At 33.4% G+C, this 19,932-nt stretch overlaps 1 protein-coding gene across 1 annotated transcript in view; it reads left to right on the top strand.

The window, feature by feature from the left end:
• Diaph2 (diaphanous related formin 2) overlaps positions 1-19,932 on the top strand; it is a 186,704-nt gene that overhangs the window by 14,990 nt on the left and 151,782 nt on the right. Inside the window, exons 3-5 of the mRNA XM_032889437.1 lie at positions 16,207-16,281; positions 16,363-16,432; positions 19,397-19,533. Of these exons, the coding sequence (XP_032745328.1) occupies positions 16,207-16,281; positions 16,363-16,432; positions 19,397-19,533 (282 nt within the window). The remainder of the gene's footprint in view (positions 1-16,206; positions 16,282-16,362; positions 16,433-19,396; positions 19,534-19,932) is intronic.

Raw genomic sequence — 19,932 nt, 5'->3', positions numbered from 1 at the left:
ACATATGTACCCTAACAGACTCTCACATGGGATGCATACTTATTCATACACATGCATTTAAGCTCAAACATGTTCACACATAGGGTTTCACACACTCATTAGAACTCAACACTTACACACTAACTCTCTCACACATCAAGTCATTTACACATGAAGTCATTTACAAATACATCCCCACATTCGTATTCCCATAACTCTAGCACACACACTGACACACACACACACGTGCTAACATATTTGTACGTATACATGTATGTTATACATACTCAGACAGTCACAGTCTCAGAGATGCATAGATGGTCACAATTTTGCACATGTTCACAGTTTCACACTTATACTAAGAAATATAGTCACATTCACACACTTCTACACTCATATGAACACTTTTTTGACATTTTTGTTTTGTTTTTTTTATTGGATATTTTATGAATTTACATTTCAAATGCTATCCCCTTTTCCCCCTCTCCCATGCCCATTACCTGCTACCCGTGGTTTTATGAAAGTTCTCCCTTCCACCTACCTGCTTCCCCCTCAATGCCCTGTCATTACCCTACCCTGGGGAAATGAGCCTTCACAGGACCAAGGGCTCTCCTCCCATTGATGCCAGAAAATGCCATCCTCTGCTACATATGCGGCTGGAGCCATGGGTCCCTCCATGTGTACTCATTGGTTGGTGGCTTAGTCCCTGGGAGCTCTGGGGGGTTCTGGTTGGTTGATATTGTTGTTCTTCCAGTGGGGATGCAAACTCCTTCAGCTCCTTCAGTTCTTTCTCTAACCCCATAGGGGTCCCTGTGCCCTGTCCCATGGTTAGTTGCAAGCATCCTCATCTGTATCAGTAAGGCTCTGGGAAAGCATCTCAGGAGACACCCATATCAGGCTCCTGTCAGGAAGAACTTCTTGGCATCAGCAATAGTGTCTGGGTTTGGTGGCTGCATGTGGGATGGATCCCCAGGTGGGCCAGTGTCTTGTTTGTTGAGAGAAGATCCATATGCACTAGTCAACAGTAGTTGCTGAGTAATTCTAGATGTTTTACTAATGGTAGATAATGAAGAGTTAATTCAGGAGATTGTTCACTTATCATCAACTCTATAGCGTATAGCCTTTCCCATCAGATAGTTTCAATCTGAAAAACTTGTATTGAGATTTAATTGATATATGCAAAATGGAAAAGACAGTAGGAAGTTATAGTTTTCTTTTATATGTAAACACCTAATGGTGAAGTAATTTAGTATCTTATAACATAGATATGAATTTAAAGCCTTCTTTCATTCCAAATCAGCCTACATCTCAATGTTAAATATATTCTGTAAAATTCAACTTCTTATAATATTCAGACTGCTTCCAATTTCCCCGTTTTGGGACCTATATCCCTTGGTTCTGAGTAGAAGTCCAGTGCAGTATGTTTAGTATTGTACTGAACCGTCTTTACTGTTAAGCTACCTAATTAGTTAAAGACCCATTCTCAAATTAGTTTTTTCAGTATTCATTTATGAAAAGGTACTGAAGTATAGTAAACAGACTTTCAAAAATTTATGTTATAAATTTCCCCATGTGAATTAATAATTTTCAAAAATAAAAGAATACCTTGAGATAAATTCAGATCTAAATCTGGATTAGACAGGAATAGACTTTTCTTTCATAAAAAATGTTTAAGAAGTCTGTAGTGTTTTGGAGCCCAGTATTATGAACATTGATTAAAATAGCATAATGCTTTTAAAATGAGGAGACATCAACCCTGGGAGGGTCTACATTGGAAAATATTCCATTAGTCTACTTGTACAACTTTATTTTCTCCTGAGAACAGTATAGAGGATGTATTATGGTGAGTTGTTGGGTTTTTATTAATTTGCTCATCTACTATAATTTTTTAAATTTCTAATTGACAGATACTATTTTTATATAGTTATAGGGTAGGCTTTGACATTTTAATACATGTATGTAATGTGTAATGATCAGATCAGAGTAATTGAAACATAAATCATTCTAAATACTTACCAAAATTTTTTATGCTATGGACATTAAAAATTATCTCCATTAGCTATTATGAAATATATAATTAATCGCCACTAATTATTCTCTTTTTTGTTGTTGAACATTGAAAATCATTCATCATATTGCCTGCTAGTTGAATGTATTATTTTTGAATTATTAACAAGTAATAATGATTCACATGTTGATTATATTATGCACTTTCATGACTTTTTTTTTCTTCCAAATGAACCTGGTTGTCAAAAATATACTGTTGTAGAATATGATTTTGAAGAGCAAGAAACAATTCCATATAGATTAATATTTCCAACCTGTGACTATACACTTTTGAGCCATCAATATGAAGGGTACTAGGTAAATATGAATTACCAAACAGTTTTCTGCAGATTCAAGAACATGTTAGTTGCATACTGTGAGCATTTATACTTTAAGTATGATGCTGGGATTTTCAGTTTGTGAGCTTACAACAGACTTGAAATTCTATGAAATTATTTAATTGTTATTTTTAATTTTTATTCTTGAATTATCTTTTATTTTGGACAGTTTGTTTATCTCATCACTGTTTTGAACCTGACCCTGTGTGTATGATTTGGAGTCATCTTTGACAGTATATAACAACTTTTTTTAATTAATCATTTTATTTGTTTATATTTTCAATGTTATGCCCATTCCCACTCCCCTCTCAACAAACCCTGCAACCCATCCCCCTCCCCTTTTCTGGAGGCTGTGATTCATCTTGTAATGACTGTAATGAATCAGATCAAATAATGAAACTATAAATCATTCTAAATACCTACGAAATTTTTTATGCTATGGACATTAAAAATTATCTCCATGTATTATGAAATATATAATTAATACCTAATTATTCTCTTTTTTTGTTGTTGAACATTGAAAATCATTCATCTATATTGCCTGCTAGTTGGGCATATTATTTTGAATATTAACAAGTAATAATGAGATTCGCATGTTGATTATATATTATGCACTTTCATGACTTTTTTTTCTTCCAAATGAACCTGGTTGTCAAAATATACTGTGTAGAATATGATTTTGAAGAGCAGAAACAATTCCATATAATTAATATTTCCAACCTGTGACTGCTCGGCACCCGAGCCATCAATATAGAAGAATTGGAGTAAATGCGTTCCTGAAACAGTTCTGCGGATTCAGAACATATGGTTGCATACTGTGAGCATTTATACTTTAGAGTATGATGCTGGGATTTTCAGTTGTGAGCTTAACCAGACTTGATCTATGAAGTGCTTTAATTGTTATTTTTAATTTTTATTCTTGAATTATCTTTTATTTTGACAGTTTGTTTATCTCATCACTGTTTTGAACCTGACCCTGTGTGTGATTTGGAGTCATCTTGACAGTATATAACAACTTTTTTAATTAATCATTTTTATTTGTTTATATTTTCAATGTTATGCCCATTCCCACTCCCCCTCTCAACAAACCCTGCAACCCCATCCCCTCCCCTTTTCTGAGGCTGTGATTCATCTTTTTTTTTTTTTGGTTCTTTTTTGAGCTGGGGACTGAACCCAGGGCCTTGCAGCTTCCTAGGCAAAGCTCTACCACTGAGCTAAATCCCCAACCCCTGTGATTCATCTTATTTGCCCTTGCATTTTTATCACTACAGCTTTTTGTATTTCATTATTGAACTTTAATACAGACCTTAGTCCTTTTCAGAAGAGATATTGACAGAGGAAGAGGTTGGTCACGCCAAAACAAGAGGTCACTGAATTTATTGGAAACTCAGTATAATCAATGAAAATAAGGCAAACCATAAAGAGATAATTAAGTAAGGATGTTTAGCTGAAAGTGATGTAATATGACAGTTTGCAAAATTCTCGCTGTGTAAAGACATCTGATAAATCAACAAGGACTGTTATTCCCATATTAAAAGCCAGTGTTACACAATCTCCATATACTTCTTAATATATTTTCTATCAGACCAAATATCAATGAATGCTATACTTTTGAAAATTAATTTTAAATATTTGTATTTAAGTCAGTGTTTTCATAATCACATGCAGTAAGAAAGAAAAGTAGGGTTTTTCTTTCTGTGTGTTTTATTTTTATATTGTGGATCATGAATGCGTGGATATACAGGGTACTGTTATGACCCCCCCTGCTATATTATTTCAAGTATAGTCAATAGAATACTATGCAAACAAAACTGTATTTTTAGGTATCTCTAATGTATTTAATAGTATGATAGAACACAAAATAGATAAAAAGAAGATGCCTTACAGATTTTGATTTGTGCATTCAAGGTATAAATTACATTTGAAATGAAAAAAAAACATAAAAAGTGGTTCAACTAATTGTTTTGGGGCAGTATTGGGGATTGAACATTATATATTGACCTATATTGTCAATCTCCCCTCCCTTTTTTCTTCTCTTTCTCCCTCCCTTTGTTTATCTTTTGAGACAGAATCAACCTAATTGCCTATATTTTCTTTAACTTGATTTCATATTCTAGCCCAGGCTGGCCTTGAACTTGGGATCCTTTGGATTCAACCTTTTCTGAGTAGCATGGATTTTAGGCCTATTGCAGCAGCAGGCCTGGCTTAATTGATGAAGTTTTACATTAGTTGCTGATAATGAACTTGAATAGGAGGAAACCAGCAATTGAAATGTGCTAGATTCTGATTGTTTTTTACTATGTGATAAGGATATGAGAAATGTATATCCATGATGGACAGGTATCTGAATAAGTCATGTGGGTACTGTAAATATGTACAGTTTACAGCATTTAAAATACAGTGAATAAAAATGTATTTAACCATATGTATTCAGAAAAAAATACATACTCTTCACAGTTTATTCCCCAATTTTAAGTAGAGATATTTAAAATAAACATAGAGATTAACACAGAAAAAAACAAAACTTCCTGTCTTTAAAAGTCATATGCTCAGTAACCAACATTTACATATGAAAAATTCAGTCCTCAAAGAAGTGCTTCTTTTAAGTACATTATCTATGTGTAGATATTCTGTGCTAAAAATATCTGCAAACATTAAATTTGTTTGATCTTTGTCTACATTGCAATCATCATCTATAATGAGTTGTTAATTGCATGGTTTTCATATTGTTCCTGGTAGGTGAGAAAAAAGGTTGCAGTGCTGTTCTGCACTCATCAAAGAGCAATTGTCCTTCACCTTTCCTTATCCTTCTTAGATTGCAAGAAACTTCCTTTACTACTTGTTTACTGCCCAGAAGAATCGGATACCATAATATACAAATTGAGTTAGGAAAAGGAGTTTGAGCCTGAATTTTATGCTAATGCTATTGTTTTTCATGATTGCATTCAAGGGCTTCTTTTATTTATGGCAGATAAATTCTATCAGTTCTGTTTTCATTTTCAGGATTTTCAGATTAGGAATCTGATTTCTTGGAATAAATTTATTTTAATATAATTCAATGGAACCAACAGAAATTGGATGTCCTGTGGAGTACATGATAGAATTTTAGCTATATTACTTAGCTTAAGAGAATAAACCAATACTATTTTTCCTGTGGAAGTTAACATTTTATTGTAAATTTGAATGGTTATATCACTAAGCCGTCAGATTTAGCAACTGTCCTAACATAATTATAGTCACAATTTCAGACATATTAAGATGTAAAATATGACTGACTTTTGGCTTGGATATGTAAATGAATTTTATTCTTGCTTCCCTATTTACTGCAGATTGAGGAGTGTATTTTCCTTTCTGTTCACACTTTATATCATTTATCCCATTATAGAATACGACTTTGCATTATACTTTTATAACAACTTTTAAAGGCAGGAATAGAGGATAATATTCCTCACTGCCTAGCCTGTTGATATTTAAAATAGGTACAGTTAAAGCTATTTCCTTGACTATCTCAAGAGTAATTTTGGCAGCCTAAGAAACTGATTTTAATAAATAGAAAACTGTTTTCTGAGAAAAATATAGTTAAACTTGTTCTGTTAAGAGATATTTTCATGTAACTTAAGGTATTGCAGTATTTTGTTATAACAATATGGAAAAGAAATTTGTTTATTTATAATATGATCGTCCTGAAATGGAGCACATTTTCTCCTCTTCCAAGTAAGTGAATCACATCAGACATAGCTAGTGAGCCTGATGTACAGAATAAAAATGCAGAGAGAGAAAGATGCGATGTGTTCTTTGGGCATTTCAAGGAAATTGTAATCTGTTACAGCACTGAAGTAAAAACCTCTGAGAGGCAAATCTGGAAATTGGCACATTCAACCTTTTTATAAATCAGGCAAAATAAAGTGGTCAGCAAGTGTCAGCTTCAAAGCTTATGCACAAATGAATGGAAATGGCAACACTGTATCAAATAGGCATATTATAATTGGTCAGATATAGTTCATGCATTAATCTATGAAAATGAATCATTTCAAGGAGTTCAAATGTCTAGTACTATTTTCTTTTCTTTCATGCAGACAAAAATGGATATATATATAAGTGTTTATACTTTAAAGTCTGTCAGAGGATATGTATATTTCCATTGTATGTTTTTACAGTAACATTTTTTGATGGAAGTGTATTGTGATAGAAGGGCAGTTGAAAAGCTAATTTAGCTTAATAGAACATCCTTTAAAGATGGTGAAACAATGAAGTTTTCCATCTATATTGTTTAGAGATACCGAGTCATAAAAGAAATACATAATTTTTAGGTTATGCATTCATTCGTCTTATTTATTCACATGGATTTTTTACACTGTAATAAAGATAACTTAGATTTAGCTATAATTGCATTGATGAACATTATGTTAGGAACATTAGTAATTAATATATAATGGTTTTGTCTAAAATTTACAAAGTCCACACTTACAATATTGTTCTAACTCTCTTAAACTTCTTGAATTATTTGTTTCATGTGAGGTAATAGTTGTCCACTTTCTGAATTACCCAAGAAAGTTAGAAGCCTCAATCATGTTATTTGATATTTCAGTGATTTGTGTGCAGTTTCAGATTGTACATGGGATTAGCGCACCATTAGAGACAAGTAAAAATCTTTGTAAAGAACACATAACCCTCTGTACTAGCCTTTAATACTGTACAAACAGTGATAAAGGGATGACATGACTAATATTATACTCCTTTACTGGAGACCAATTGCTTGTACAACTTACGGGACTTAGTGTTGAACTTTAATTTTACCTTGACTTCTTTTGAAATATTGCTACAAATCTAGAGAATCTAATCAAATTGAACATAAGATCTCTGTGTCCTTTTATATTTGTATATATATCTAATCGACTTCTTTTTCCACCAAATATTAAGGTTATATTTACCTGAAATGCAATTGGCTAATTCAAAAAATAGATATATTCTTTTGGATAATATATTAAAGTTTTATGAAGCTGAAAGTTTTTTATGTAGATCGTAAGAGAACAAAATTGATTTTGTTCCCTCCTTTCACAGAATTGCTGCGTTTATAGAGAGTTTTTGACATTTTGCTTTTGCCCTACAGAACATGACATGGAAGACTCTTGCTTCTGTTTGGATTTAGTGTTAAATGACTTTTTTCCTACATTCCATTCAATGTGGTGTTTTCTTTCCTTTGATCATGTCGATAACTATAAGTCAGCACTTCTTAAATAATGACATCTGAAATTCAAAACGCTTGGGCGTTAATATTTCCTTTAAGTTTCAATGTGTTTTTAAAATAATATTTCATTAGTTTTGAGAATTTTATGTTATATATTTTTTATTCACACCAACTCCTTCCAGATCTACTTTTTCTTTCTATGCACACCCAAATACATACCTGCATGTTTAAATTTAAATCTTTGAGTCTAATTTGTGCTGCGTACATACTCTTGGGTCTGTGGCCATCCATTGGAACATGGTTAATATGCCAGGGGCTATATCATTAAACAAAACAAAACAAACGAACAAAAAAAAAACAAATAGAACTACTCTTTTCGAGGCAGGTATCAATTATCAGTAGCCCTCCAGCAAGGAGAGGAACTTTGTGCCTGCATACCTCACTCTCTATAGGGATTTTTGTCTATATTGCAGTAGAGTAAGCCCTGTGCATGCTATCCAAACTCCTGTAGTTCATATGTGTAGTTGCTAAACTGTGTCTTGAAAACACCCTTTCATTGTAACACTCTACTGCCTCTGATTCTTAATTTTTTTTCTAGCTCCTTTTCTGACATGATTATCTTCAAGCCATGGGAGGAGAGGTTGTGATACAGATGTAATATTTAGGGCTAAGCATGGTGCTATCTTGTATTCCTTACCCCTCAACAAGTTATAGTTTTATGTGTTAATTGTGTACTGCAAAAAGAAACTTCACTGATGAACCTTGAAAGATGTATTTATCTGAGTATAACCATTTCATCGGGAGTTGGTTTAATAGTAAGTCCAATTAGCAGAGTAATAGAAGTAGGTTCTATTCTAGATTCTATACGATCCATCTAGCCACAGGTTCTTGATCCTGATAATGGTGCCATCTATGGCATAAATAGTGAAAAGTGGGCCTCAAGTCCACTTATGACATTCATATTATTTTTGTACTACTATCTTGCCAGTGCAGTGGTTATTATAGCCCACAGTGTTTACAGCCTTTTATAGTATATATAGTATTTTCCAGGATTTTGAAAGCTCGCTAGTTGTGGTGAAGTTTCTAGATGAATAACAGTTTGATTTCTCTGTGCTGTATAACTCAAGAATATGGTGTCTTTCCCCTGATTTTAGTGGAATTGCTTCTAGTTTCTCTCTATTTAATTTGGTGTTGCCTGTTGGCTGGCTATATATTGCTTTTATTATGTTTGGGTATGTGCCATGAAGTCCTGATCCCTCCAAGACTTTTAACATGAAGGGATGTTGTATTTTGTTGAAGGCTTTTTCAGCATGTAATGAGATGATCACTGTGTTGATTTTTCCTTGAGTTTGTTTATCTAGAGGATTATGTTGATGGATTTTCATATACTATACCATCTCTGTACTGGGATGAAGCCTACTCGATCATGTTGAATGATGGTTTTGATGTGGCCTTGGATTTGCTTATCAAGCCTTTTACTGAATATTTCTCACTGATACTCATAAGTAAAATTGACCTAAAGATCTCTTTCTTTTTTTGTATCTTTGTATGGTTTAGGATTCACAGTAACTGTGACTTCATAGGATCAATTAGGTAGTGTTCCTTTTGTTTCTATTTTGTGGAATAGTTTGAGGAGTATTGGTATTAGCTCTTCTTTGACAGTCTGGTAGAATTCTGCACTAAAAACATGTGGCCCTGAGCTTTCTTCGGTTGGAAGACTTTTAATGAATATTTCTAATTCCTAAGGGGTTATGGGACTCTTTAGATAGTCTTTCTGATCTTGATTTTATTTTGGTATGTGGTGTCTGTCTAGAAAACCATTCATTTCATTTAGATTTTCCTGTTTTTGTAAAGTATAGGCTTTTGTAGTAGGTTCCAAAGATTTTTTTTTTTTTTTACTATTAACTTGAGTATTTCTTATTTACATTTCGAGTGTTATTCCCTTTCCAGTTTTCCGGGCAAACATCCCCCTAATCCCTCCCCCTCCCCTTCTTTATGGGTGTTCTCCTCCCCATCCTCCCCCCATTGCTGCCCTCCCCCCAACAATCTAGTTCACTGGGGTTCAGTCTTAGCAGGACCCAGGGCTTCCCTTCCACTGGTGCTCTTACTAGGATATTCATTGCTACCTATGAGGTCAGAGTCCAGGGTCAGTCCATGTATATAGTCTTTGGGTAGTGGCTTAGTCCCTGGAAGCTCTGGTTGTTTGCATTGTTGTACATATGGGTCTTGAGCCCTTCAAGCTCTTCTTTCTCTGATTCCTTCAACGGGGTCCTATTCTCAGTGGTTTGCTGCCGCATTCACCCCTGTATTTGCTGTGTTCTGTGTCTCTCAGGAGCGATCTACATCCGGCTCCCTGTCGGCTACAGCACTTCTTTGCTTCATCCATCTTGTCTAATTGGATGGCTGTATATGTATGGGCCACATGTGGGGCAGGCTCTGAATGGGTGTTCCTTCTGTGTCTGTTTTAATTTTGCCTCTCTATTCCCGCCAAGGGTATTCTTGTTCGCTTTTAAAGAAGGAGAAGCATTCACATTTTGATCATCCATCTGAGTTTCATTTGTTCTATGCATCTAAGGTAATTCGAGCATTTGGGCTAATAGCCACTTATCAATGAGTGCATACTATGTATGTCTTTCTGTGATTGGGTTAGCTCACTCAGTATGATATTTTCCAGTTCCAACCATTTGCCCTACTAATTTCACAAAGTCATTGTTTTTTTGATAGCTGAGTAATATTCCATTGTGTAGATGTACCACATTTTCTGTATCCATTCCTCTGTTGAAGGCATCTGGGTTCCTTCCAGCTTCTGGCTATTATAAAAAGGCCGGCGAACATAGTGGAGAATGGTCTTTTTATATTTAGGGCATCTTGTGGGTATATGCCCAAGAGAGGTATAGCTGGATCCTCAGGCAGTTCAATGTCCAATTTTTGAGGAACCTCCAGACTGATTTCAGAATGGTTGTACCAGCCCTGCAATCCCACCAACAATGGAGGAGTGTTCCTCTTTCTCCACACATCCTCGCCAGCATCTGCTGTCACCTGAGTTTTTGATCTTAGCCATTCTCACTGGTGTGAGGTGAAATCTCAGGGTTGTTTTGATTTGCATTTCCCTTATGACTAAAGATGTTGAACATTTCTTTAGGTGTTTCTCAGCCATTCGGCATTCCTCAACTGTGAATTCTTTGTTTAGCTCTGAACCCCATTTTTTAATAGGGTTATTTGTCTCCCTGCGGTCTAACTTCTTGAGTTCTTTGTATATTTTGGATATAAGGTCTCTATCTGTTGTAGGATTGGTAAAGATCTTTTCCCAATCAGTTGGTTGCCGTTTTTTAAAATTTCCTCAGTTTCTGTTATTATTTCATTTCTGATTCTAATAATTTGGATAGTGTCTCTGTGTCCTTTTTTATGTTTTCTACGTTTTTTATCTCTATTGTTGATTTTCTCAAAGAACAAGCTCTTGCTTTTGTTGATTCTCTGAATTGTTGTCTTTATTTTTAATTGGTTGAATTTATTGCAGAGTTTTACTGGTTCTAATGCTATATTTTGGAGTATGAGAGCCGAAGAACAATCAAGGTGTTGGTTCATAATATGTTAGAAAAATAAATATTAACTCTGTCCAGCTCTTATGTATTTTTTCCATTTTGTGTTTTCAAATTATATTTAGGTACTGCTCTCAATCCTGCATTAAATGAACATGAAAAACACATTTCAACCTGGTATTGGTGTCTATAATTTGTAATCTATCTACTTTCTTATGAGTTTCAACAGAAGCAATGTAGTTTCAGAGAATACAAAAACACATGCCTATGTGAGATGCACACATCCACAATGCTGGTGAAGAATCATTGGGAATGATCCTTAGTTTGTCACATTTTGCACAATATATAAGAATTTTTAGCATGTAGTAAATACTGCCAGTTTTTATACATACAGTTAGAATAATGTCTCAGGGTTACTAGCAGTTGGAGAATCTCTGTGAATTTAACATCAGCATGATTTACACAGTGAATTCCAAGATGGTGAGGTTAACATGGAAATATCTTCTCCAAAAAATAAAACCACCCGATCCAAAACTAGACCAAAACCAAAGAGAAAAAAAGGAAAGGAAAAAAGGAAAGGAAAACATTCTTCCTGGCTTCTTTTTCCACCTCTAGTTCCTACCTTTCTTGCTTACTTGTTTCAATTAAATGTCCTGCCTAGGTTTCTCTGGTCTTTATTTTATTGGGTTCTACATTGTCCTTTCAGAAGTTTTCATAAGTAACAACTTTGATGTGTCATATAGCTTTTCAGGAACATTTTAAACTTGCATTTATTCTTTGTAAAACCAAAACAAAATAAGAAAAATTATCCCTCAATGCCATTAACATACATTTTCTCCTTCTCCATTCTTTCTGAATAGCTTTTTTGCCCAAAATTTCAGTGGAAATTTCTGATAGAGTCTGGTCTCTTTCTTCAGCAGTACTTTAATGATTTCTTATAAGACTCAGGACATTAAAAATCTATAATAACATGGATTGTAATGTGGTCTATATAGATAAATGAACTAAGTAAATAAAGAAGGCATTTATACTGTGTTTGTAACTATAAACTTAGTGTACTTCTATAGCAATCATAAAATGTTCAGTGAGGTATTGGAAAAACTGTTAGGTAGATGGTGTATAAAAATATCTAGTGGTTCTGTCTAGTAGTATTTGTTAAATTACACTACATTTGTGTTAATTGGGACTCCATAAAGAAATCAAAAAGTCTGATTCTAGGTGATTATGGAAGTTAGCAAATAGCATTCCTCATATTTTTTTCCTTTAGTATTAGTATTTTCAGTGATTTGGAACTTACATTCAGGTTGAGATAGCATTGGGAAATTTATTTCTTAAAGTGTAGTCCCCAACTTATATTTTAAATACCATCATCAGATGTATTTTTACAGTTGTATATGATCCATTTAGTTTTGTATAAGAGCTGCAATTGATATACTTTGTAAAACTTATGTCAGCAGCTTTAATTTGATACTAGTTTTGTATCCCCTGGTCATGAGATTTTTTTAATTGTACCCAGTGTACTACAGTCTAGAGTTTTTAGCCTTGCCTTACTTCCCAAAGGGTGCCTGTATTCATTAAAAAAAAAAAAAAACCACCTTTTCTATGGCAGTGGTTTTAAAATTTACCAAGCACTACAGTCACTTTTAATCACATTCAAGCATAATTGGCTGCCATCTCACCTCCCCTGGGGATTGATTCTATAGTTCTTGTGTATGGCCCCACAATTTGAATTATTAGCACATTCACAATGATATTGATGGTGCTGCTTTGAGGTACATAATTAGAGCAACACTTAGTTTGGGTGTTATCGTTTTTAACAAACAAACAAACGCCCATTCTTGAAACCAAGCCAACTTTTGTTTTAATTAAAGCTGTTCTGTCCTGCCTTTTTTGTCTTTATATGGTTTTGCTGCATATGCTTACTGACCTAATGCTATGAATGTCAGAGAGAATATAGCAAGAGGCTATACATTGCTTGATACCTGAAAGTTAAAAATGAGTTGACAAGAAAAAAAAAAAAAGGAGGAAGACTTATTGAGTTCCTGAGTATCATCAGAGTACATCATTATTTCAGCCCCTACCACCAAATTACTCATGGGGTCCTCTTTTACTATAAAAACTCTGCAGACTCTGTCTAGGTTTACTCTTCCATTGTCCGGATACATTCTCAGTTGAGATTTCTTTCTCCTTAATTTATAATAAGTAAACTTGTCCTTTTACTCTTATGTTTCAGAATTCGGTAATTTTTATTAAAATCACAATAATTTTTGCTGACTGAATCTAAAATGCTCTTAACCACACATTTTTAGGTAGTCTACCATTTGAGGGTGACTGATTTCAATGAACAAATATAAATCATTCTCTTCTGTCAAATATATTCCCAGATGAAGGAATAACCCTAATAATAGTGCTGGGTTTAAAGAAAACATGACTAATATTTACAATCAAATATAATGTCTAAGCATTAAATTTCAAGAACTCAGTGATATTTTTCTTCTCAAATGTTGAAGCAGATACTGCAGGCTGCAAATACAAGTTTGTTTAGATTGGTATGATGTTAAGGTTGATCCATGCTATTGTTCTATGATCATATTTGTAGATTTCTCTCTGAGATAGATTTAATGCTACACATTATACTTAAAACTGATGTCTCTTTATCTTTGTGCCTCTAATCCACTGAATATTAATAGACATTAGAGAAAATAGCTCATTTCATTGGATGACTACATGCCTCAAGTGAATAGTAGCTCAATTCTACTTACCATTACAATACCTTATTGATTTCTTTTTTCATTATGGAAATAAAAGTCATATTCATTTAAAATGAGTTTCCATACAATTGAGAATGTGACTGGTTCCGATTATTGTTGTTTTATATTACACCTTCTTCGGTAACCTGATGACTCTCACTGATAATCTGATAAGTACATATATTTTTGCTATGTTGATATATTTATCTAGGTAGATATGAGATGTAAAGTGTTTTCTATTAGTTTAGTAATTCTTTGCTACAACACCATGATGAAGGCAAAAGATAGAGTGAAAAAACTCTTATTGGGGTCCTTCCAGTTTCACAGGGTTAGAATACATGCCAATCATTGTGGGGGTCTCTCAGCATGGTGCTGGAGCAGTAGCTGAGAAAGTACATCTTGATCCTCAGCCTGAAGCAACAATAGCTAAATGGGAATGCCGTGAGACTTTACCCAAAGCCTGCCCCACTGTGACAGACCTTACCCAACAAGCCTACAGCTTCTCATCCTTCCCAAAGATTTCCACCAACCAAGGACCAAATTATTAAAATATATGAGCATATGGAAGCCAGGCTTATTCAGCACCAGAGAAAGTTTAAAGACTATGGAATACATAAACACATGGTTTTAGTATATGGAGTTTATGTGAAGTACATGACCTCAGTGATACAGTGCTTGCATGATTTCTATGAAGCCTAGTATTCTTTCCTCAACGTTGCAACATTTGTATACGTATGTACGTAGTATAAATTCTTATGACTATTTTACAAAATTCTGGGTTTATTTAACCTTGTGAAAAATGATTAACCAAAATTGGTTCCAAATTTAAATTAGTATTTATCATTTATAAATATGTCATATATTGTAGAAAAGCTACTCTAATATGGACAATGGGTGATAAAGAAATGACTGGGAAAATAATAGTGTATTTATGGAATGTATAATCAAAATGAATTGGCAAGGCATATAGTAAAATCTATGACAGACATTAAGTGATAAGATTATATAGAGATGGCTTAAAGAAGAGCCTATATTTGGTTGAAGATTTCCAGGATATGGAGAGATCACTAATGGTTATAAATAGTCATTTGATACTTGGAGGCCTCGAGAGATGATATCGTGGTTTTCTTCTTAGAAGAAAGAATAAATAAACTAACAAAGGAATTTCAGAGAGAACTCTTGAAATTATCATTTGTCTGATTCCATTGGCAAATGTGGCCTAAATCTTCAGGCTGGAAATGTAGATTAGACTCTATGAAAGTATCAGGATAAGGGATCATTGAGGCAGTTCTAGTGGATATTTGGACTGAAGAATTTAGTGAAATGTTATCAGTCAGATATTTTAAATGTAAAATGAATAAAAGAAAAAAATGTAGCTACATAGAATTTTCAGCCCTGTTAAGATAAACTAATCTAGTGTTAAAATGGGTTTTAGCATAAACAATTAAATAGAGAAAAGCCTTTAGAGGAAGCATGGTAGGAGCTGAAAAATTCATAACTTGATACCCAGTGGTCTAGTGTTTTATGTCAAATGATGTGTAATCTTCTGCTATTTTTCCAACCCCCATTAAGACATTCTCTCCCACAGAGTTGATGGAAGATTCCAAACACAGTATTTAACATCTCAGGAATCCATTTTCTGATAATCTTTCTACTCATTACAGTTTCATGTATCTTCATTGTTTTATTCAAGTAGAGCATCTTACCATAGACCCTTCCCCTGGCTACATATGAGATAAGAGCATCCTGGCCTTTCAGTTTTTTAACAAAAGTTGTTTCTCTTCATTGCTCCAAAGCACTAATGTTTATATAATTTGTTACTTATTCATTATCTATCTCTCTATTTATAGGTAGTAGGTTCCAAGAGGGTAAAGGCTTAGTTATGTTCCCCATTATATCTATGGTACATACATACTTGGTATCTTGTAGATGCTTCAAAGCTGTTTATGAAATGACCAAAATAAATGAAAAGGTGAAAGAGAATGGCAGGTCAAACAATTAAGCCAGTATTTCAAGTCTGGGCGAATCAAAGGGTAATGGTGTTATTAAGAGAATATTGAAGAGCGGAGGAGGAGTTGATTTGTGAGAATAGAAATAGTGAGAGATAAATTTAGCTCATAAATTCTGGCTTAAGTATATGAAGCTGGTGAAATATCTTATGCAGTGCAATATAGGTGCAAGGAAACCAGAGTGGTTCAGGATTTAGATGAGGATATCAGAGTCATCCACAGAGTCTAGCCTTTTATCACAGGGGAAAAAGATAACAACAGTAAGACAGGATGTCATATTTGAAAACCAAAATTTTATTTTTAATACCTAATGTGCTAAGTATTAAAGTTGCTTATATATTTCTTCTTAATTCTTAGTTGGGTTAACAACTTTGGCTATGAAGGACTTGGCGTCTTACTGGATGTGCTGGAGAAACTTCTGGACAAAAAACAGTAAGAATAAACATTTAAAACCTTTTACACTTGGGAAAAATTAAACACAACCTAATATGACTGTTTTTATTACTGATTTAGGCAAGAAAATATCGACAAGAAGAATCAGTACAAAATCATTCAGTGCCTGAAAGCATTTATGAACAATAAGGTAAATGGCATTTGATTCTCCCTCTGTTAGGGGTTGCTTGACACTATGAAAGTAAGCAACAAATAAAATAGTGGATACTCATACTAGTTTCAGTAATATGTCAATAATGCAGAATATCCTATATTTTGTTTAAGTTTATTTTGCTTCACACAGTATTTACTGGCATATTTTGCAATTATGCCAACAATTTCAGTTTAGTTCTCACATTAGATGATATATTTTTCCTTTCATGATTATGACATTTTATTTATTTTAAAAGTTTTATTATGTGTATGTATAGCTAGATAAATTTATGTGCAGCACATGCATGCAGATACACATTAAGGTCATAAGAAATCAGATTCTCTTGAACTCAAGCTATAGGCTTGAGCTGCGTAAGGTTGGTACTGGGAATTGAACCTGTGTCCTATATAAGAACAGCATGTACTCTTTTTTTTTTTTTCAGCATGTACTCTTAACTGCTGAAGCATCTCCTAATTCCAAGTAGTATGAAAATTTAAATGTTATAAGTTGAATATAATTTCCATATAGATATTGAAATTTTATTACATTAAAACTAAAATAAAAAAAACAAAAAAAACACTCAACAAAAAAAGAAAATTCAAAGGTAGATATAAGTTTCATCTAGTTTTGTGAGAAGGCTAAGATATATTTTGAGTCACTTTGATTAATATGAATAAAAAGATTTATAGAGGATAGAATGCATTTTCATGTATGTATAATATTATTTCTATTATACAATATAGTGGGGACCTACAGATAAAATAACATATGAATCAGTTTGGTTAATCATATAATGTCCTTTAGATGATATTTCAATAATCTTAAAGTACTTAATAGAAACACTAATTATAAAAATAACTAGAAACTTGCTAAATGTGAAGTATAACTATTAAAATCAATGCAATAATATTGTGTATTTAAGTAATATATTAAAACACTGTGTCATGTATAATTATATATTACTGTCTGATTACATGCTCATATAAAGTAGCATATAATATTGGTACATGAAGTACGTTATTGTTAATGAACTCCTTCATTAGCTCACTTGTACTGCAATTATTTCTACATTGAATTATGCATAAGTATGATGCATGGATACATGTTTGTGAAAGTCAAATATAGCTTGAGGGAGTCACTTCCCTTCTTCCACCATGTGAGTCACAGGGATCAAAGTTCACTTGCTCAGCATTTTACTGAGTACCTTTAGCCCTTGAGCCCATCTCACTGACCCATCTTGAAGATTCTTATAGTGTGACTCCCATCAGTTCCAGTACAGGATTCTGTACTTTTTTGCTTTTGGAATTCAGATCTGACTTGTCATGGCATCTAATTCCTAACAGCAATGAACTTAATTGAACATCGTTTCTTCACAGCTCAAGAAGAATCGCTGTCTGCAACTGACAAGAGTAGTAACTTTATAGAAAGAGAACACAGCACGAGAAATCAGAGATGCAGTTCATATTTTGCCAAGTAGACATGGCTTTTGAAAAATAACTTAGCCTCTGGCTAATCAGTCTCCTCCTCTGTAAATTGAGCTATGGGAGCTTTTGTTCTGTATTCTTATTGATTCATGTTGTCAACTATCATAGTTTTGTAAGATAACAACTCATTATAATTAGAATAGTGACTAAAGAAAGTTCATATCAGGAGGATTTCCTACAGAGCCCTATTCCTACAGGTCATACTTAGATGTGTTAAGACTCACTTTTTTTTTCCTTATCTGTTTGGCAGTTTTGAAGAACATATTGATTTAATTTAAATTTTTCGAAACAGAAGTTTTTGTTACTCTGTGTTTATGAGTTGAATATATATCTTCACCACCTGAATAAATGAGTCCTTTAAATTATAAGCATGGGAAACAATCCATAAAACAGACCTTCTGAATAGAAAACATGCAGTGATATATTCATTTTAACTTGGAATACATTTTCTGAATCGATGAAAGTAAATTTCATGTGAAATGACTTAAATATTATTTTTTAGGTCCTTGATGTTGAGCTTACATTAGAAGTCATTTTACAGTCTGCACACTCCCTTATTTATTCAGATCCACAGTTAAAGTCAAATTAAAAAGTTTAGCCAGGTCCCCTTTTCTCATAGAAGTTAAATTAATAACCATCATGCTCTTCACACATTTGTCACTTTGTCAAATGTTGTCTTGTAATAGTCTCTGATGAAACGTAATGTTGCCATGGAGCTGTAAAATGAAGCAAACTTTTAATGAAAAAGTGGAAATATACTTTGTGAAACAAAGGTAAAAGAAAGGAGGAACTTAATATTAATTTTTGACTTGAAAATCTACTTATTGGCAGTTGCAAATACATGTGTACACATATTTGGGGTCATTCCTAGAAAATAACTGAATGTGATACTTTCTTACCTATCTTACTGTGGTACATAAGGAAACCCAAGTGCTATGTCTCTAAGTCCATGATGCCTTTTGGTGAAGTAGATAGTCAAGTAAATAGGGGGAAATCCATACCATATTCGTATTACTTTAACTAGCATATCTTATACATGACAGCTTTTTAGCCTTTTGGCTTCCCTGTTTACCTTAATTTTCAATAAAAATATATTAGAAACTTAACCACAAATTCCATACTTTGCTATGGATATGTCATGACAAAAAATGTCTTTAGAAAGTGTAGTCTATATGCTTTCTCTATGTTTTTGTTTGTTAAACAATTATTGTTCCTGTCATTTCTGAAAATTAAAAAAAAACAACTTCTAAGGAATAAGGGGAGTCATTTTTGAAGACACAAAAATTCTAAGATGTACTTATTTCAAATAAAATACAAAGAATAAATGCATTTGAAGAGAATTTACATAATTAAACACAACATCACCCTGAAGAAATTGCTTTTTAAATTTTCTTTTATTTTAGGTTTATTTTAAATGAAAACTGTATTCCATAGACTTTTAAGTTTTAATGAGAGTTCTTTTGTTTGTTTTCTTTAGTTTGGACTACAAAGGATTCTAGGTGATGAGAGAAGCCTTTTACTGTTGGCAAGAGCAATTGACCCAAAACAACAGAATATGATGACTGAAATAGTAAAAATCCTTTCTGCTATTTGCATTGTTGGGGAAGAGAATATGTAAGTATTGCTATGTTCTAATTATTATGATAAAATGACACCCGAGAAATTAGTATTTTTTCCCTTGGTAACTTGAAGAAAAATAGATCTAAGAACATATTTTTTTTCACCTTTAATTTATAATTTACCTTTATTGGATATTGTATAGGCAAAATTTGCCAAAGATTAAACTTAAAGTGAATAAATGAAATTTTGTGCCACTGAAGACATCATTAGTCAGTTAGTCAATCGGAAATATGTTAAAATTCAAGAAGTTATTTTGGGAAACACAGGACAGACACACACACACACACACACACAGGCGCGCACACACATAACTCAACTCAACTGACTGGGTGTTATAAATTTTTCTGGAAGAACAATCAATGCCATTAACTTTGAAGCTATCTCTCCAGTCCC

The sequence above is a fragment of the Rattus rattus genome, chromosome X (genome assembly GCF_011064425.1).
Source record: "Rattus rattus isolate New Zealand chromosome X, Rrattus_CSIRO_v1, whole genome shotgun sequence".
Lineage (NCBI taxonomy): Eukaryota > Metazoa > Chordata > Mammalia > Rodentia > Muridae > Rattus > Rattus rattus.
This window is presented reverse-complemented; position numbering and strand designations above follow the sequence as displayed.